The sequence below is a fragment of the Pantherophis guttatus genome, chromosome 1, assembly GCF_059756535.1.
Source record: "Pantherophis guttatus breed Tessera chromosome 1, ASM5975653v1, whole genome shotgun sequence".
Lineage (NCBI taxonomy): Eukaryota > Metazoa > Chordata > Lepidosauria > Squamata > Colubridae > Pantherophis > Pantherophis guttatus.
The window spans coordinates 245046681-245068745 of record NC_142063.1 but is presented as its reverse complement, the minus strand read 5'-3'; the positions used below and the strand labels follow the sequence as shown (position 1 = coordinate 245068745).

At 35.9% G+C, this 22065-nt stretch overlaps 1 protein-coding gene across 3 annotated transcripts in view; it reads right to left on the bottom strand.

Moving 5' to 3' along the window:
* CRYBG1 (crystallin beta-gamma domain containing 1) overlaps positions 1–22065 on the bottom strand; it is a 108324-nt gene that overhangs the window by 31541 nt on the left and 54718 nt on the right. Inside the window, exons 1-6 of one of the 3 annotated variants that reach the window (XM_060689115.2) lie at positions 13037–13258; positions 9688–11174; positions 3414–4842; positions 3083–3250; positions 332–379; positions 121–239 (exon numbers count right to left, since the gene is read on the bottom strand). In XM_060689115.2, coding sequence (XP_060545098.2) covers positions 121–239; positions 332–379; positions 3083–3250; positions 3414–4842; positions 9688–10403 — 2480 coding nt within the window. In that variant the 5' untranslated portion in view covers positions 10404–11174; positions 13037–13258. Of the gene's footprint in view, positions 1–120; positions 240–331; positions 380–3082; positions 3251–3413; positions 4843–9687; positions 11175–12939; positions 13259–22065 lie in introns of those variants that run through there. The other 2 variants (XM_087882621.1, XM_060689113.2) reach the window with 2 other exon arrangements.

Here is a 22065-nt window from a genome sequence, read left to right as displayed (position 1 = left end):
AGGCCAACCCAAAAATTTGCTGAAGAAATAAAGAAAGCCACTTTTACATAGAAAAGGGAATAAGCAGCAAGGTGGCAGGATACACAACTAAAGGAAAAAAGTGGACACTTTTATTCTTACCATCCTCGGATGACTTTAACTAAAATTACAGGTGACAATTTCCAAGAGGTGCAATCCAACACATCATGAAAAACCTCAAAACTATTTTCGGAAGCATCTGATTTATTGCAAATCATGACCTGTATTTTTTAAAAAAGAAATTCAGTCTCATTTAATCTAACGAGAAAATTACAATAAAACAACAAGCATTAATGAAGGAAAATTGTCTTACCTTTCCAGGTCTAGGATTAGTTTTATTCTGGTTTTTTCCTGAAAATGTCTGTGGAAAGCAAAGGGAATAAACAGTAAGAAGAAATCAGGCATGAAATTGGTATATTCTACTTTCACAACTTCTAACACTGAAGTCATTGCTCCAGCCTCACAGCACTGCAGCAAATCCAAACTGCTTTTGCAGAAATGAGTATGGAGACACTCGTGGTGTGGATATTTGTCTTTTTCTTTTCTTTTATTGAAAAGACAGTGCATGTCAGGATAACAATGCAAATAAGGCAAAGCCAGAGAGAAATCAATGGTAAATCTTAACATACGATATTGGAAGATACCAGAAAACAATTTCTATGCTCTGGGATTACCTCAATGACCATAGGATTCACCACTGGAATTTGCATTCTGTACGTTTCAAAATTGTTAGTATTTCTCAATATGAGAATAAACCTTCTTACCTAATATGGATTTATCCCTAATTTACATATTTGAAAGTATAACTGTTCCTACATCAGACAAGTTGCTCCTACAAAACATTGATCAAATGCAGATATGTATACCGAACATCCTTTCAATTTACCCATAAAGGCCTATTTTTCTGCAAGTTTCCAAGAATTATCAGAGGGTTAAAAGAGAACTGTGCTCAAATCATCTTTATTAACTAAGTGTGCTATATCTCTTCTGTTATTCTGTGCAAGTAATTTTTTTATATTAATGCAGTTCATCCCATTGACTGCACTGTGTGGAACAATTAGTACTTTGAAGATAGGGTAAAAGTTCTGAAAAATCAGTACAAAAAACATTTTAATTTAATTAATTATAAATTAAAATAGTTTCTAAGTAAATTCTAAATATTGATTAAAGATATGGAATTATACTGTAATTATTACTGTCAGGGAGATTGCTGTCAAAGGTTGGTGTGTGCAATTAAATGATTAATATAATCAAGGAGTGGAAGTTTAAATTCCTGAGGCAGATTTTTTTCTGGACTTGACAGTATGGAAAGCACAGATGATGGCACTATGGCCACCAGTATCTTTTACCAGCCTAAGCTATTATATTTATTTAGAGAATATTGATCTCACCTTTACTTGAACAACATATATGTATAGACACTCATACACATATCTTTAAGAAATGGCTTATATTATTGGGATATGTTATTTTAATCTATGCCAATTAACAGATTATTGTGCTATTTTCTGGTTCAATTCCAAGTATTATCAAAAGGGGAAGCAGTGTCATGGATGTGTCTTTGAAATGGGAGATGGTGTGATGAACTACAGTGAAATTGCAATTTTTCAGGAAGGAGGCAGCACATTCCAAGCTGTGTGTGTGTGTGCGAGACAAGAGTCAACATAGTCCAGAGCTGGATCGAAAATAGAGGAAGAGAGTTAGGATAGCCACTCCCTAGAATCTACCAGGGTACATCCATAAGGGTGAGAGTAGTAGTCATTTAGTCTTCAAGATTCTGTCTATTGAGTGTAAGTAAATAAAGAAATGAACTTTGGCTGGATTGTTCTATGTGGTTCTTGGGCTGGGCCTGATAGGCAGGTAGCAGACTGAATTCCAAGTCATTTGAAAGATCTGCCTATGCCAGGATGAATCTGAATCCTAGACACCAACACCAGAGACTTGGCTTGTTGGCTGTCTTTAGGGTTAGTTAGATTCTAACCACTAAGACTAAAGCTCCCTTGCAAGGGACACAATACTGACTTCTTCCATCTTGGCATTCAGTCACAAAACTGCAGCTTTGGAACGGGCCATTTAGATCAATCCCCTGTACAGTACAGGAATATGAATGAAAACATGCCTGAAAAATCTAATCTCCACTTGAACATGTTCTCTTGCTTCTGTGTTGACTACAATTCACTTCAATCTTTTGTTATGGTCACAGACCAGAATCAAAATTAAAACATTAAAATAAAACAGAACTTTCCTTACGGTGAGGAAAAGTTTTCCAACATTCAGTCAGAATAGATCTTCTAATTTTAATCCATTATTTGTGCTTTGCACTTTGAGGCAATAGAAAGTTGACCTCCTTCTGTTTTATACCCCTTCAAGTATTTGAATAGTACTATCAAATAGTTCCTTCCTCCTGTCCACTAGTTTCCTTTTCTCAAGGAATTCCCTGTTCTCTAAATCTCTCCTCATAGATTATCTTTGTCGCTTTTCTCTGAACCTGTGATTTCTGAAATAAAGTAGGACTGTGTAACAATCCTTTCAGTGTAACTGCCAAATGTCGCTGAAAACTGCATTATGTTTTTTTTTGCAATCAGATAATTATCTTTATAATCAACTTATAAGGTCTTTTTCATCAGTACTATTGTCAAACTATCTCCCATTATACCTGTGCTTCTGTCTAATCTAATCTAATTAGGTACAATTTTAAATATTCTTGGCAGGATCATTTTTCCTTAGAGGGATTAGGAAAAAATTACCAAGACCTCCTCCCACCCCTAGAATAACAATCCTGCAAGTAGGTTGAGATATTTTATTGTGATATTCATAAACACAACATACTGCTAAACCAGTATGATACGAAGAAAATGGCAATATTTTCATGCGAGTGTTGAATGAAGGAAAAAACATTTTTTATCAATCCAAATGGTCATTTTCAATATTCTTATACCAACTCACATTGCTAATTTCAGTTCAAAAGGACTGTACTTCACTAAAGTGAAAGAAGAAAAACATGAAAAAATTCACTTCACTATACAGGTTTTCAAAATGTCTAGATAGATTGCATTCAACCCACCTCAAAAGCTAAGAATTCATTTGATTCACACTGACCAGGTTTCAACCAGTTTGAAAAACTGTTTTCAAGGCTTCCAAAGTTTGGCATTTGTAAAATTCTTTCTCTTTTTGCATCATCAGTTTGTAAATATTTATCCATATAGTTTGGTGCTTTGAAACCTGGAAGAGGCTAAACAGAAAATAAAGCAAATGATTGGCTGCAGGTGAAACATATTTCAGGTAACATATATTTCAGATAACATACATATAAAGTAACATTCAATAACATGACATATAAAATATATTCCAGATAAAATGTATTTTAGATAACATTAGAAATAAAAAAAAATTACCTCAGATTTCTGAGTTACATCAAATATTGAAGGAGGAATTCCTGAAGAAGTGGCATTCTTCTGAGATGCAAAAGATGTTGTGATTGTGTTTACAGTGGTTACAGATGGTGTAAACATTTTTTCTTTAGTTGTGGGAGCTAGCAGACTGGAGAAGATGGCGCTGTTTTCAAGTCGAGACCTCTTGATGTCACTGTCTGTGCTGTCCTTGTTCTCTTTCCCATTCATTTCCTGCATGAGAGCTGAATCTGCTCTACTTGGTAACTTCAGGGACTGGAGAAGAAGGCTGTTCTCAGCAGAAGCCCGCTTAGGTCTAATCCTAGCATCAGTCTCTAAACTTTGCAATTTTAACTGGACAGATGGAGTTAGATCTTGTGATCTGTCTCTCTTTATTCCCAATCCCACGGTAAATATATTAGGGTCAAATATTTTCTCCAACTTGTCCTCATGAATTGGAGGCATTGCAAAGTGAGGGGCAGGAGACTTTGGAAGTTTCTGCTTTTTCTTTTTCTGAGGTATACAAACAGAACTGTCTAGATTTTTAAGTGTTTCTGTGAACTTGGCCATATCTGAAGGAGAGTCACAAATGCCATCAGTGCTGCTGCTTTCAGAAACATTACAACCACTGCTTTGATTTTCTTGCCAGCTGTTATTTTGTTCAAATTCTTGGTTGTCTTCCAAAACAGTATTAATCACCTTTTGATCTTTATTTTCAAACTGAGAAATCTGGTTTAATTCTGATGTTTGGGGTGTCGGATCAGGCTGCGGCAAAGATTTATCATTATTATTGGGAAAGTAATGATCTGAGCTCAAAGAAAATGTCTCTTCGCTTTCAGGAGATAAGGATGTGGCATTCATACTCCAATTATTTATTTCTATTTCTTCATTCTGCACTATAGATGAAACATTATCTAGGTCTTTGTCCTTGACTAATTCTGTATCAATTTTTGTAAAAGTGGAATCATTCACTTTAGTACCATCTACTTTGTCATTCTCATTAACTTGACATTTAACAATTTTTCCAAGTTCTTCACTTTTTTTAACATCATCACATGTACTGTTTGCCTCAATCTTTCTCTGTGCCTTAATGTTTGTGTCTGAAGAGATTTCTTTTACTTTTGTGCCATTTTGCAATAATTTCTGACGATGGTTTCCTTTGTTTGTTATTTTGTTAGTCTGTTCACTTTCAGTTTGCTGTCGTCCAAACTTTAACTTTGCTCTGCCAACAAATGTATTTGATACAGAACCTCTTTTTGAAGCAGGAGCATCAGCAGATTGATGTTGATTATTTTGCTTGCTTTCAAACATGGATATTTTATTGGCAATGTTGAAGTTAATTTTAACTTTGTCTGTAGCATCTTGGTCATTTGCCAAATTTTCCAGACTTTTTGAAGCTTTAAGATTTAATTCAACATTCTTTGGTTTAGCTGGCCTATAAAAAATAAAGTATTAAAGTAATAAAATTAATAAAAATATTTTAATAACATTTACTTGAAGAGGATTTTTCTTCTAAATCTAATTTATGAAACATCTATGTCTATGTCTGTTTAGGAATTATTTCCAAATAAACACATAACTTGTACTACATATTGTACTGACATACTTTCTATTAATGATAGAATTATAATCTTACTTTCTAAAAGCAGACTTATTGAATTTAATATGTATAAAAATGTACAAAATGGCAGTCTAATAATTTAAGGGAATAATAAAATGAAACTAATTGTGAGTGACCAATTTTTCAATATAGCATCAGAAAAAGACATACAAGAAATGTAATTTTTAAGTCACATAAATTAGCAGAAGAACATTGGTTTCTTAGCAACTCATTCCTTTCCTTTTAATGTTAAGTCATTTAACATTTATTCAAAAATATCTTTCTAACCTTTATTTTGTCCTCTTACAAAGCTTTACATTAACTTATTTCACTTTGTCCTTTGAAGGCGCCCTGAGCCTCCGGAGAAAGGCGGCATATAAATTGAATTAATATAAATTGAATTAATAAATACTAAGGTTTGTTAATGAAGCAGACAATTGAGGATTCAAGTGCTTTTGCATATTGCTATGACTCATTAAATTCATGTATTGTGTACACTGAGTAGAAGAGATAAAAAGTTTCTAATCTAGATGAGATATATAAATTGAATCAAACCACTATGTTCATTTACTAATTCAGGGTTTTATTTAAAGAAAGCTGAAAATGACCACTGTCACTTTCTCTGGTACATCATCTACAATCTTGCAATGTAATTATTATTTTTCTTTTTTTTAAATAAAAAATGATACCAATGTTTTTATTTTCTGCATAAGAATAAGGAAGCATAACCCTGTTCAAGAATTAATTTTTCAGCAATTAAATGGGAAATGCTTAAGTTCTTCATACTTGCAATTTTTATAAATTCCTAAAGGGAATATCTTGGAATTAGTGTTAATAAATTCAAAGAGTTCGAATGGGATGCCAAATTTGAGGAATATTTTAAAAAGAAAATTATAAAAGAACAGGATATCCCTTGAAAGATGTTGAAGCTAAATTTTTGTTCTATTCTAATGGAGCAAAGTGAAGGAAGCCAGTTCTTGAACCATTTAAGGCTCTCAGAATGCAATAAAACACACAGTGCCTACAGCAGTAATTCATATTCTTTGCTGGAAACTATATCAACAGATGTGTCAGAACTGGAAAGCAATGCAAACTGATTGCAGATGATTGCTCACCTGAGGATCATGAAAAATGACACTAATATCTTCCTGTTAACCATATTTACATAGAAATACATTCCATCGATTTCAACATAATTTATTTCAAGTAGGGCTTGGATTTTTTCTATCCTAATAATACTTACTCAGAAGTGCTGCCAGTTTTAGTCCTAAGAAAATATATTTGCAATTCCAAGTGTGTTGTACACATTTAGTTCAATTTCACTGAATTTAAATTAAATGTAAATGGATTTAGATTTGTATTATGGCTATATAAAGCATTCAAAGTAAAACTTCACAACACGTGTCAGCGCGAATAAAACATCCCTCCTTATATTGATGAAGTAGTCACCTCTCCTGGAAAGCTTCCCATACTTTCTCCAAGGCATTTTTCAGGTTGCATGTATGTACATGCCATGACAATATTTTACCTGGAACTGCTGACTAAACAAGGCTGCTGTGCATGCAAACACATGTGAAGATAACCTTGGAAAACTTTTGAAGTTTGAAAGTGAGCCTTTCATAGGTCATGGCGACCACAATGCTTTGAAAGGAAGTTTTCTTCACACCAGCATACTTTGTGAAATGTCTCTTTTAATACTTCACACAGCCCTAATTTATGGTGCAATTTTGTAATTAAGTGCTAAGAAGTGTCGGTATGTTTAAAGAAGCTTATTTTATAGATTTCTACATGAAATGTAAATATGGACAAAACTTTTGGATTAGCCACAAATTTTTTACATAATAAACTACCATACTGTAATTTTGAACAAGGCAAAAGAAAAGTATTAAGCAAATTGGAATATCAACTCTTATCAATTTGAATTCAAGTAAAAGAAATTGAATTTAGCATGGGATTCAAGGTTACTATTTCTTTTCCAGACAAATATTTGGCTCTACCAAGGAAGAAATTCAATCACAGAAGAAAAAAACAAAAGATGTACATTTTGCTGATTTCTTTCCACTGCATGTTCCAGAAGACTGAGAAAGTATCTAGAATTGTATGCTAGCTACAGGACACTGGTATTTATCAGTAGAAACAGTTCTTGCTTCTCCATTTTGTTATACTTTCTATGCTAAGAAACCAATTTGAAGTTTTAATATAATACTTACTATTTTGGATATACTTATTAAGAAGAGTAGCTAGATTTCCTCCAGAGATTAAAGATATTGTACGTCAATTTATATGAAGTATTACTGTAATTATCGTCCCAGGTTCACAGAATGTACAAAACCAAAATTAATTAAGCATATACATTGTAGGGCCAATTTATAATGCTATCATTATTTCTTTGTATCATGCAAATTCAATTTTTAATTTCTATGTAACATTATACTTATAGGTTTTGTGATCAAAGCTTACAGACAGGCCTCCCATAATTAATTAATTTATTAATTAATTAAATAAGATGATTGCACCTAATCTACTATTGTAGATCACCATACCAAAGTGCACAGACATCAAAAATAAGTTTTTTTTAAAAGAGCAGCTGTGCTTCTTCTCTCCCTCCTAAATCAAATTTAACCCGTAATATATTCTACTTCTCAAAATGTGTATATGGATTCCAAATAAAACATCAAGTTTAGTTAGCAAACTTAAGTGAATTTTGAGATGCAATTTAAACCTGGGAGGGTAGGTTGGTGCATTATTCTCTTACAAATCACACAACTATACCTGAAAAAAATGTCATGGATTGTCTTATCCTATCTTGAAGAGATTTCATATGGCCACAAAAGCTATGTTTTAAAAACATTGGTCTGGGAAGCCACCTCAATTTTCGTTTTTTGTTTTTATCAGGAACACTGCTTCAGAACACTTCATATTCATAAATTTCACTTGCAATTTATCTTTCAAGATAAAACTCCATGTGGCAAAGTTTCATTTGTAATTTATGAACTGAACAGAACAGAATCTGTGCTTGGGCAACTGGTTCACATATATATTTTATTATGTGTAAAATCTGCATATGAACTTGTACCCTTTATGTATAAATTGGCACTAGGCTCCCTCTCCATATACAGAATTTTATCAAATCATCTGACACAGAGACAAGTCATTCTTGAGCTTGAAAAAACACTAACTTGTAATTATGGTTTGGAAACCACACAGGTAGACTTTGCATTCAATATGCTTAATATAAATGGAAACAAGGTTGTAACTGTCCAAAAGTAGACTTCTGACAACTATTTTAGAAAGTCTGCCATCTTTAACTAATGAGAAGATCCAACTAATAATGACAAGTTCCCCAATATTATTGTTCTGGTTTTATAAAGAGGAACTTCACTAGAGCTTGCAGCTGAGATAGAGAAGATAATGGCAATGGGGAAAAAGGCAGAGGAGCCCCAGATGTAATTGTCTCTTCAGTGGATGGAGGGAAGGGGAAATTTTAGAAAGGGAGACAGGGAAACATTTAAGAAGCATTAACTAGTTCCAATCAACTTCTCTGTTCATGACTAACCTTTTTATTAAAAAGAAACAAAAAATGACTCCATTATTACTTAAATAAGTAATAATGGTTAAGACAGCCATTCATTGCAAGAGGCATAAAGGCATAAAATTTCTCCTACTCCCCAAAGATTTTCTATAATATCCCAAAGGTGCTTTTTTCAGGAAGCAACTGGACTTTCTTGTTTTTTCTTTTGAAGATGTTTAGCTTGTCATCCAAGAAGCTTCTTCAGCTCTGACAGGATAGTGAGGAATGGAAGGACGAAACTTCAAAAGAAAAAACAAGAAAGTCTATTGCCTCCTGAAAAATGCACCTTTGGGACAACCATGATCTGGATGATTGAGACTCTCTACAGAATTTTCCGTAATACTTTAGTATATAGGTAGTCCTCAACTAACAACCACAATTGAGCCCAAAGTTTCTGTTGCTAAGCGAGATAGTTGTTAATTGAGTTTTGCCCTAATTTATGACCTTTCTTGCCACAGTTAAGTGAATCCATGCAATTAAGTTAATAACACAATTGTTAAGTGAATCTGCCTTCCCCATTGACTTTGCTTGTCAACAGATTGCAAAAGGTGATCACATGGCCCCAGGACACTGCAATCGTCATACACATAAATCAGTTGCCAAGCACCTGAATTCTGAGCATGTGAGCATGGGATGCTGCAATGATCAAAAGTGTGAAAAACAGTCATAAGTCTCTTTTTCAGTGCTGTTGTAACTTTGAACGGTCACTAAACTAATGGTTGTAAATACGGACTACCTGTATTTAGCAAAATATTCTTCTAGCTCCATGCTAGCTGTAATTCCTCCTAAGAGAGAAGTCCAAGAACAGAAAATGGAAAGCACTACTGTGAATTGCGTTTCATTAATGAAACAGTGAACAAGTGAAAGTGAACAAGATGAAAATATTCTAATTGCCATCAGTATTTGTAATTATAGTGCTGGAGTTTCTTTCTGACAATGGAAGGATATTATATTCATTTATATTTAAACAAGTAGAATCCATGCATAAGGATAGATATTTAGCAGTTAAAATCCAAGCTTATTGAAAGATAGGTGACATGGGTGGCATATACATTTAATAAATAAATAATGAATATTTCATTTCATCATATGTAAAACATTAAACTTACAGGCTAACTTTTGTTGTGACTGTTCTGGAAACGTCAAGGCATATATTTCTTGGCTTTGCTTCATCCAAATCAGAAGAAATTTGCCTTCCATTGCCTTCCACCTCATCATTTTTATGCTTGTCAGCCTGCAATATAACCCTGCCATCAGAACTTCTGACAGGGTGCAAATCCTGAGACTCTGTCCTCTCTTCAGAAGGCAATTGTGAGCTGCTATTGCTCACAATGCCTACAGGAGAAACTACAATGTTGTCATCAGAAGGCAATTCTTCTACTGAAGTACATTTGGATGTTGGATTACCATCCATTATGCCGTCACTCTGTCTTTTGGCGGAAGGATTTTTTCCAGGACTTTTTATGCCTATGGGTGATGGAGGACCTGCATCAGACTGATTCTTTTTAAAGGATTTCTTTTTATATGAGGATGAGGCTGGGCTCTGCTGCTTGCACTTCTCAAGCTCTGATTTAGTAAAACCCTTATGATTACTTCCAGACCTTATGTCGTTATTATTTGCAGGAGACATAATCTGTTGACAAGGTCTAACTTTTCTTTCAGAAGTGCTTATTTTTTCTGAAACCATATCAGAAGGAATACCATCAAAACCAGGCTCCTCTTTCCCAGTATTTTCACTTGCGTTTCTATCCCCATTTGGCACATCACTGGAGCTCTGAGATTTTCTCCTCTTTCCAGATTTCCTAATTGCAGGTTTTTTATCCATTATGTCTGTGTTGCTACAATCGTCGTCTAATGCAACAGCTACTGGTTTATTCAAATTTTGTTGTTCAGCTCTACGAAGAAAAATATCCAGTGTCAATATTCTAGAAGGCTGGGGTTGCTCATCTTGCTTAGGTTCCACAAAAAACGGTTGATCTTTTGATTCTGCATATTCTGATTCTGCAAATGTAAGAGGCTCCACTAATTCCTTGTGATTTAATATAATTTGTTCTAGATTTTCATCAGATAGAGTAGATAAACTTTTAAAGAAATCTGGAGTTGTGTTTGTATCAGTGACAAGTTCGTTTTCTCCTTCCAGTGTCCCAAGTGTAAGATTGCTATCAAATAATGTATTTTTTATTGTTTCATTACTACTATGCCAATCAAGTGACAATTCACTGCCAGAAGAAAGTCCTTTAGTGTTCCATTCTGAAACAATGTCATTATATAAAGGTGTCAAATCCCTATTGTAGAGATAATCTTCTGAACTGTCAATAGTATCCTGGCTCTTTGACTGGTTCTGCTCGTAAATCGAATCAGTAAGAGATTCCTCACTCTTAGATAGGTCATTTAGGTCCTCTATTTCTATGGATGCCAATGGGGCTAAATTCTTGTGAGGAGATTCAGGCCTTATAATTTTTATACTTGGCTTTGAAGATGTTTCTTGTGTATTCTTGGGATTTTTTCTCCTCCCTGTAGTAAAAAAATGTCCAAACTTTCCCAAAACTGCCTTCTTTTTTAATTCCTTTGAAGACTCTGAAGAGCGGGTTTTAGACTAGAAAAAATGGAAAGAAAGAAAGGAAGTGAGATTGTATAATCATAAAAACTTGCTTATTAAACATTTATTTATTAAGGAACTATATCTGAAGTATTTGTTGAATGCTAGAATCTTCTTTGAAAATGGCGCCTTAACATGTAAAATATCGTATTTTGTAAAATGCATTAAGTGAAATCTTGTTGGGCAATCAAAGCACATGGCACACCTAGCCAACTTAAGTAGACCTTAAAATAGGCATGGAATAGCTCTGTACTTTATGGAGTGCACCAAAAATTCCCAGGACTGCAAATTATAATGAGAAGTCAGAAAATATCCCACAAGGTAGCAAGGGCAAAACATTTCTGTACAGTTGATAAAAAAAACCCCACGTGGACACGTCCTTACAGTTTGCAGAAAGTGACTTTGACTCAAAGCAAACTCTACTTTTTAATAATCCAGTTCTTTGATATCAGATTAAATGCCACCCCCTCCTCAGTTTAACAAGCTTACTTCCAAATAAGTTGAAGTAGTATTATAGTACTATAGTCTAAATTTCTTACTTAAATAGATCTCTAAAACATTGTTTTATTAATAACAAATACCTTTTTGAACTTTCAGCAAAACAAAGAGAAACAGATGATGTTTGTATACTTGTGACATTCTTAATAAGCATGTTTAGTAGACATTGTTTGGATCATTTTAGTGCATGTGGTAATTTTCAGGCCATCTTTTATTTTTAAGGTGTATTTGCATTGCTCACTAAGCCACAAATTAACCATAAATGTATTAGATTATTGGGCTGTGCAAACTAAGCCCATGTAGTTAATGGCTTAACATGTACACAAAGAAATTAGGCTGAAGTTGGGCCTGGGTAATTATGTCATCCAAATACAGCCAAACACTAAAGATAAAAACAAGAACTAGAATAAAATCTATTCCTTCTAAATCACCAAGACTGCTAATGTTGATTTGGTCCTCTGAATTTCTCCATTTCCCCCAATAAAGAATTCCTATTTTACAGTCACAGCACAACACCCCAATTTGGACTGGGTGCCACAACACACTGACCCACAAGCAAACCAAATTGGATCAAGGCGGACAGCTATAAAAATGGAATGAATGAATGAATGGGTGGGTGGATGGATGGATGGATGAACGAAGGCATTTCGGCGCAGCGGTGTTTGTGAATCCAACTCTTGGGAATAATAATAATAATAATAATAATAATAATAATAATAATAATAATAATAATAATAATTTTATTTCTATACCGCCCTTCTCCCGAAGGACTCAGGGCGGTGTACAGCCAATTTAAAAACACAAGACACAACAATGATTAAAAATTAAAATAATTAAATAGATTTGGCCGGTTTAAAACCCCAAAAATTTAAAATACCCCAATTGCACAACTCTGCCTTGATGGAAGCATTAAAATTCCCTGCAACTACAATAGAAGAGCCCCTTTCACGGAAAAAGCCAGAACCTCTTTCTCAAGTTTCCTTCCACGTGCTTCCTAAAGACACCTAAAGTCGCGGAGAAAATAACTCTCCCCAAGTTCAAGTCACAGCTAGTGGCGCCGCGACTGAGCCAAAGCGGTCATTCGACCCGCTGTCTTCAACCAGCTCTTTCCAGCCCTGCGCATCTTCCGCGGTGGCCTCGCCTCCGAGGGATAAACGGGTTGGGCAGGCGCGTCCCCCGACCAGCACAAGCTCCCGGTCCTCCGTCACCCAGCCTTTCCCTATACTGTACTCGGGGGAGACCGAAGGGCGGATCGCTCTTTCACCTCCCGAGATTTCTCCACAACTTCTCCCGCCCTGACGGGATCGACCTCCCCGACCCTTCCCCATGCCCGCTTCTTCCTCTGCGGATCGGCTACTCACTAAGCAGCTCGTCCCAGGCGCGAGTTCGACGGCCGCCTCCAAGCGACCTCCAGTCCGCAGGCAACTCCTGAGAAAAGAGCGCCAAGGCCGGCTCCCAGGAAGGCGCCAACTGCAGAGCAGCCAGCCGCACCCGCCCGACGGAGCGAGGCCCGCCTTCGCCTGCGGTATCAGCAGCTGCTGCCGCTCTACCTGGCACAGGTGGGACGGATGGAGGGCGGGCCGAATTCTGGGAAGGGAAAAATGTGGTGCGCAGAAGCTGGCGGGAAAAGGTTATTCGGGTACAGGCGAAGAGTCAAAGCAAGCGGGTGGGGAAGACGGTGAGGAGAAATAAAACGCGGGTTACGAAACTGATTATGGAGGACGGTTTCCTCCTGCTTCGAGTCTGGGTTTCGGAGCGGTCCCGCAAAGATTCGGAATGAAATTGGCTGATTTCTGGGTCCACATGAGCTGCAGCATCTCTTTGAAAGTATTTCTTAAGAACGGACAGGCCACTACATTAAAAAAAAAAAAAATCACGACCCAGTGGGACAGCGAGTTTCTGCTTAATTTTGAGAATAATCGGCAGAGCACCAAATTAAAAATTGCCATTTTATGTATTAATCACAGACGAAAGGATGAGGACAGAGGTTTATCATTTAAAAATTTACCTCCATCTCATGATATATATTCCTCCTGGGTAATTTAAAATCAGTTAAATTAACATTCAGTTTTGTGAGAACCCAGACAATTTTGCTTTAGTCAATAAATCACAAACCACAGCTTAGTGCAATGTGTGAACACAAGTATGCATGCACAAAGTATAAATGTAGCAACAAGGCACAGAGATCCAATTATTTTAAGGTGCCTTGTAATCAGGCAGAGCTTTCCAGAAGAGAAAAGGGAAGGATGCCAACAAGCATAACAAAACTCACAAAAGATGTTATTCTTAAAAATGCTTCCACAAGCTTGAGCAATCTGAAATACTGCTGGTACACTGCCTATTCTCATCTATTCAGGACAGAAAAACCGCCTTAAGCAAAACTGACACTTTGATGGTATGGTAAAAAGCCAAGATTCTTCTTGCTTTTTTAAAAAAATGGTTATAGGTTATTTAATCAACAACCACATCTGAAGTTAACATGGTTATAAAACAAGACATGGTATAAAACATATATTTCAAAATAAATGTGGAGTGAACAGGATATGCTCATTAGCTAATAGTGTTTAGGGATCTGTATTTGGTGAATAGTGAATCTTTACTCCTGTTCATCTTTGTGCCATTCAAGACAATGATCTGGAAGAAAATTATTTAGCCCATACTGATCCCGTCCACAACAATCTGATATATTATACTATAAATACAATTGTAATTTGTAAACACATTCAAATAACACAGCCTCTTAGTTTTTCTGCCTAAGGAAAGAGCCAATGCTTTTGCTTACTCATTGAAACTTTCCATTCTACATTACTGTATGCAATTTAGAGTATACTTCCAGAGAAGAGTCAGTTAACAAGGAACACACTACACACTGATTTGTCTAAATTTAGACAAGAAACAACACTTTCATTTTCTAAAAATACCTTACTTTTTTCCCTTAGTTTCTAAATGCCAGTACAATTCATTAATAGATAGACAGTGTTGTGGAGAACATACAATACAGTACAATATATGTACCAGACAGGTTCCACCCCTGTTGGTTTGAAATGCGAAAAGGGACATCATATAGTAAAAATTTTAGAGGCAGTATACCAGCTGATTTGCTTTTCCAATACAATACTAGTTTTGCTGATTTAAATGGCTAATAAAGGCAGTGGTTCAGGTGATCAAACAGCAGAATGTGAAAATTAAGAAGGTGTACTATATATAATGCTAACCACTTATTTTTCTTTTTAGCAACAAGCCATTGCATTAAAAAGATAGTAAATGTAAAAAGGTGTTCTACAACCAGATGCTGAAGTTCCCTTTTCCTAATTTGTATCAAGCTTCGAAACAGCTCAGCCTAAATAGGAACCTAAATTTTATTTGCCTCCCGTGGCTGGAAACAAGTTTTCAGTAATCCAAAGCTTTTCATGTTATTAAATCCAAGTTTTGAAATATTTCCTAGTAAACATGCCTAGGAACGCTAGCTTAGTCTGGCTTTAAGAATATATTATTACTTATCTTTAACTTCTGGTGTGTAAGAGCTGTATTAGTGAGGGCATTAGTTATTAAACCAAGCGAGAGTAGGTTTAACACCCTACCATTCTTTAAGCCTTAGAAATATAAAGCTTCTTGCACTTTTCTATGTATAGTTTATTACTTCCATTAGATGCTCCCTTTGGTATATAGGCACCTTTCTGATCAGGTGCACACATGCAGTTCCTTATTCTAATTAATGAGCAGCCAACTTCATTTCTTCTCAGAAGATTAAGCACAACTCAGAAGAAATGAAGTTACAATACTTTCTGTACACATCTACATATTTTTTCTTTATTACAAATGCTAATAAACTTAGAACAACTGCCTAGATTCTCCATAATTTTCTTTCAAGGCAGTTGCATACAGACCTCAAGATTTGTCAGCCCTTTGAGTTAGGCCAATTTAAGAAACATATTGCAGGGATTCCAGAAAAACTAGAATATTTTATTGTTGTAAGGCCAATGTCAACTCTAAAATCCTTTAACTATATAATTGATCTGCTATACACATAACTATTGGTTAGGTTTTTAGACAGTGTCATAAAATCTTCATAAAATGTATAGGAATCCTCATAACTTATTTGAATATAGTTTTTTTAAAAATTTGCCCTTGAGTCAGTCTTGACTCCTGACAACTGGCCGGACAAGTTCCTGAGTTTCCCTGGCGAGGTTTTTCAGACATGGTTTGCCATTGACTGCTTCCTAGGACTCAGGATGAGTGATTGGCCCAAGGTTACTCAACTGGCTTTGTGCCTTAGGTGGGACTAGAATTCAGCTCTTCTAGTTTCTATGACGCCTAAACCACTATACCAACTGGCTCCTTTAGTGAAATAATAAAGGTTTAAAAATTATTCATTGAGCATTCACTATTTTATTATTATCCCTATATATGATATGATAATTTATTTTATTACTTTAGTGAATAGCATTCTGTACTCCAACACTCAGGTAAGAAAACACAGCGACATCAGTAATGCAGATAAAACAAGCAAAATGTTTTTTATGAGATAGTAAATCCTGAAACTCATTTGCAAGGATACTCAGTGTTACACTGTATTAACAACATAAAAAAATGTGCATACCATATGTAATAGCTTGAATCCAGTACTCACCAAAGTTCTCCACTTTTAATATACCTGATTTCACCCAATGCATAGCAGGTGCATACCTATGTATCTGGGAAACTTGTGATCAGGTTTTGCTCTAACAACCTTATCACTGCCTCTAAGATTTCTGTGATTTTTACAATATGCCAGGTCACGCTTGCACATTTCTCTTTATCTCCTGAGTCTGTCCACCCATATTGCTCGGTGAAACTATAATGAGAATCTACAACTTTCCTACCAAAGATTAGTTCAAAATGTGAAAAGTTTGGTTTTCCTGAAGTACTATATGTTAGGCAAACAGAAATGATTTTAACTTTGCATCCTAGTATTTGGGTTTTCTAACTGTGGTGAAAGAACAGTTAAGTTCTTACGTTTTAAAGTTGCATTACTTCTTTCTCTTAAGCCATTAGTTTGTAGACAATATTGCTGTGGTTTTTAATTGAATGATGCCATCACGTTTTCATATACCGTACTTTGACAGGAAATTATTTCAACGACTTGAAGTAACTGCACTTCAAATATCAAGCTGAAAAATAATCCTGTACAAATGCTTCCCACCAGACCTTTCCCAGATGCCGAAATTACTATTATGGGCATTACTAATTCAAAAGATTTTGACAGCAAGGAGAGCAATCATGAACCTGAGACTGATCTGGTTGGTAATCATCAAGAGCAGTTGCTCCCACAGTCAGATGATGAAAACCAAGAGCTGAAGTGCCTGCCCAGCCCTCAGGCACACCATACTCTGCAGCAAGCAGAGCAAAGGTTCTCTGTGTTCAGTACTTTCTTGCCTAGGAAAGCCATTGCCAGCCCTGACTGGCCCCTGATGTACTTAAAAACTATTGTTACCCAACAAAATGTATTGGAAACAATTGCCCTCTCTGGATTTTGCACCTGAAGTCCTCAAACACTTGCTTTCCAATTGGTCAATCTGAACCTGGACTGGTTGACAACCTACCCGCAATGCTTATAGCTTTGGATGATGACTGAATAATGTTCCCACTTGCTGCTTTGGGCTCTTGATATGTGGAACTTGTTGCAGGCAAGCTCAGGCATAGCTGAAATATGTGTGCTTTTGCATACATGTTTTGATGCCATTGTCTATACTTGCTTTAACCAGAAGTAAAGTCTTAGCAAAGTAGCTCCTGTGATTGGCCTGGTGTGTATAGCTGCTTCCTCTGGATATCTAGTGAAATCTAGTGAAAAGCCAACTCTTCCTTTTATGCCAACCAGTGAATTTTGTGAACCAATTAATTACATCTATTTTTTCAGCTATTTTGTGCTTTTTTACTCACCAAATGGGTTAGGATTGGGCTATAGTTATCTTGGTAACTTTAGGTACTCAATCCATAATCAAGAATTTTGGACCAATTTTACATCCATGGCACATAAAAAAAGGTTGGACATGAGATTTTAACACTAGCAGCAGGCAAAAAAAAAAAAGAATGAAAGAAAGATAAAGGAACAAGATTTATTTAAAGTCAAGATAAATCTTACCACTTTTCTGATTAACTTTGGGAAGGTACCAATAATATCCCCCTCTATTCTATAGATCCCATTGTTTTGAACAAGTTTCATTCAGTCTCCAATATTTCCTTTTTAAGGAAGTTGTTGAGATGGTTACTGTAAGCATCAGGGAGCCCTAGAGGAAGCAGATTACTTGAACTTTTTGTAGCCATATTTCAGGCCTAGACAAGGGATTGAAAAGGCAATTACTGTTGTTGCGTATGGCCTCTAGTGGAATAAGGATAGTGCATTCATTGTTGGTCTTCTTGACCTCTCAACCACTGATGATATTTTTCTGGAACAACTTCAGGGGTTGGGAGTTGACACAATTTTGTATCTTTATTGGTTTCTTCCAAGGTAGAATCCTTGATGCTCCCTGAGTTGGGTTGTTTGCTTGTAGACATTTCATTACCAGACTAGGTAACATCTTCAGTACCAAGATTGGTTTCAGTCAGAATTGATAGGGATCGAACCCATACCTATTTTTCTACAGGATATTTGGTGCTCTCCACATTCCTATTTAACTTTAATATTTAACCACTGGGTGAAGTCATTCAATGGCATCATCAGTATGCTGATGATTCCCAATTGTGCATCTCTAGCCAATGTTGTTGTGGACATTCTGTCTTGGTGATTGGAGGCTGTTGGGTTCTGCAACGGCAAGAACAGGCTTATTCTTTTGCTTTTCAAGTTGGAGTGGCTCCTAATAAGGCTCTGATTGCAATGCAAAGAGTTGTTTGTCATCGTAAAGCCCTCCATGGCTTGGATCTAGGTCAGCGATGGCTAATCTTTTTGCCATCGCGTGCCAGAAACTGGAGGAGTGCGGGGTGGTCGCGCACGTGTGTGCCCACATTCATAATTCTATGCACCCTGCCCTCCCATGCATGTGTGCACGACCTCCCAGGCTCCCCCTGCTTTTGGCATGTGATGGCCTGGTGGGCCTGTTTTTTACCCTCCCCATGCTCCGGAAGCATTCTAGGAGCCTGGGGAGGGCAAAAACAGCCTTCCCCACCTCCCCGGAGGCCCTCCAGAGGCCGGAAACAGCCTGTTTGCCAACTTCCATTGGGCCCAGAAGGACCAAAAATCAACTGCCCAGCGCACGCATGAGTGCTGGAGCTGAGCTAGGGCAACGCTCGTGTGCCCACCAATATGGCTCTGTGTGCCACCTGTGGCACGCGTGCCATAGGTTCGCCATCACAGATCTAGGTTATTTAAGAGACTGCTTTTCTCCAATTCTCTCCACCAGCCCCATCAGGTCTGGTAGGAGGGATATATTTCAGGTTCACCTACTAAAGAATGTCATCAAGTGGCACTCAGGAAATCTGCCTTTTGTATCACTGCACTTGCCCTCTTAGAACTTCATCACACCCCAAATATGGCTGGCTCCAATCCTGTTAGTTTTCAAAGGGTCTTAAAACTAGGCTGTTCTTTCAGGTATCAAGGTCAGGCAGGCATTATTTATTATTGTTTCTTTAACTTTGGTTAACCTTATTTTCTTTTGTTATGTTTATATCTTTACTTTTTATTGTTAAACTGATATTTACTTTTTATTGTTAAACTGATTGTGTTCACCACCCAGTGAAATCAACTGACCACTAATGTGTCAACTGTGTTCACTCCCCTATGCCCCACCATCAATAAAACAAATAAATAGGTTGTCTAATAACTGGTAAAGGCTTATGACTACTTTTCCTAACTATCTCACTCATAGGACAAGACCGACAAAAAGCAGTCTTCTAATATTTGGTATTACAGTACCATTTTCTATAAGTTTTCAGTCATTTCTTTTTTGTTTGATGTGCACAAGACTGGAGATCCCATACAATGAAGGGTACAAAGCATTTTTTCCATAATATATACCTCATATCACTTTAATTTTTCTATTCCTCTGACAATCTGACCACCAGATATTTTAATTTAAAGTAACTGAGGCATCCCTTTTACAATAACTTTGTCAATTAGGGTCTTTATTACCGTAGGAATAAATCACTGCCAGTATCTATGTTACTGCTTAATGTATGCTGACAAACTTTCAGTAGTTCTCTTAAGGGATCCTTAATTTCTTCAACTTTAGTGATGAGAAATCCACAATAACACTTTTTTTCAACTTAGGTGACACAACTTTTGTCATTTTCAATTTGTTTTGATAGGATTTACTCCACAATGGTCAGCCTTCTTTTCCACAAAACTAAGAACTTCTACCAATTTTCTTCTTTACCAACTGTTTTGCCTTTTCTCTTTTTTGATAGGATTGCTTGGGAAGGGGAATGACATGTCTATGCAGCTGATGCAAATTATATAATTGCCATTTCTGCTTTGACGAACATGTTATTTTGATATCAATGTGAATCTTTATAGATGTCTTTGATGTAGACTAAATTCAGTTAGAGTTATCAGTTTGTTGTCATCAATTGTCTTCTTTCTCTCAAACAATGGAAATACTTGTTTTCCTTTATTAAGGACTTTTAATAAAGCAAGTAAGAGACAGTTGGCAAGTACTTAGGAATTTGGGTTCTATTTTCCAGGAGATAACCAAAAAGGTAGACAAAAGATTGCAGTGTGGGGGTTGGTGGGATTTGAGAATAACTTGAGATCATGACCTACTACTTTATTATTTAAAACTGGAAGTCAAATGTCCATAAATTCTGTCTGTATTTTAAAGAGGACTTGGTGGTATGTATCTGTTTACATGGATAATAAATCTGAGATGTTGCTGTGAAGGAGAACTGTAAACACCATCAAGCTATCTTCTCCCATTAAAAATATGAGAACAGAACACTGTATCTGCCTGATGCTAAAGAGCTGAGTTGTGGATGAAGCAAGAATTTCTGCCAATGGTAAAACAGCCCACCCACATTTCTGAATTGCTTCAGGATTGCAAATGGAAATACCACATTCTTGGCTAAACTAAATTAGTTTAGCTGCCAAATAGATAATGATGTAACAAGATTGTCCGTACATGACTTGGGACTAATACAAATAATTTCTAAGTGTAACTTTATATATGTATGTATGGGAATATATACTGTGTACTCTTATTTCTTCTTTACCTTTCTTATTTTATAACTTTGGGTATTCTTTGGGGTTGGGTTTTTTGGTATTGAGTTAATTAAAAATGTGAGAAATTTATATGGAAATGTGTATATTAAAACATTGGCAATAAATATGGAAAATGTATCAAATTTCTGTTAATTGTTTCTTGGAGGACTTTCTTGGATTAAAACACATTTCAACAAAAGCAAAAAAACTGATACCAGTAACACTGAAATTAAATGGGAAATGCAGTGGATATCGCACTTCTCTTCAAAAATCATTTTTTGTAAATCTAGGGAAAATGGGGCTATCAGATTTGTACTGCAAAAATCTAGACAACCACTAGTTAACAGCAAAAAATTATAATATATTTTCCTTGCCAACTAGTGATCATCTCAATTTGTGCATCCCAGATCTAGCAGCTCTACATAAAAACTAGTGACATTACCACATCTTTAGTTTTTGGGAGACCACAGACCAATCAGATTTACTGGTTACAAAAAGCAAAAGAAAAGTGACACTTTATTTCTGAATCAAAAGTATTTTGATATGCTCTATAGTTTGTTACTCTCTATAACAAAAGGTTGCCTTATTTTCCTCAGAATAGTTTACTTCTAAGTAAGATTGTTAATATTATTATTATTCCACTTTTATTTATATAACCCAGGGCAGTGAACACATCTGTCTTCTATTTTCCTCACAACAAAAGTTTATTTGCTAAGTACAGTAAGGAAACAAAATGAAGGTTGTGTTCATGAAAATAATGGAAAAAGGTAAAAGAATATCAACAAAAATGGTAAGACATTCCTGTTCTAATTTTGCTATACCTAAAAGCAAATACTTTGCAAACCATATTCTTCATCCCAATCTGTCAACTGCAAGCCTTACTTTTTTTTTCTTTAATTAAAGAAAAACTACAGTCTTTATTCTGAAACATGACTGGAAAGATTTAACTTAGACAATAAATCTCAGATTAGAACAAAAAAGTTAAGAATACTGCCTTACCATTGTGATGTTAGCTCTTTTCCACTTTTGGAAAACAGACAAGGATATAAGAGGTGAAGTCATGTGCAGACTAATGTAATACATGAACTATCTCTGTCCCTCCCACTCTTACGTTAACTTTTTGATTTTATGCTTAGGGAATCTCATAAAGAAAAGCATAGTCCAAAACAGTATGTTTTTTTAGTAGTCAGGCAATGGCATCCACTTCAGTTGAAAAATAGG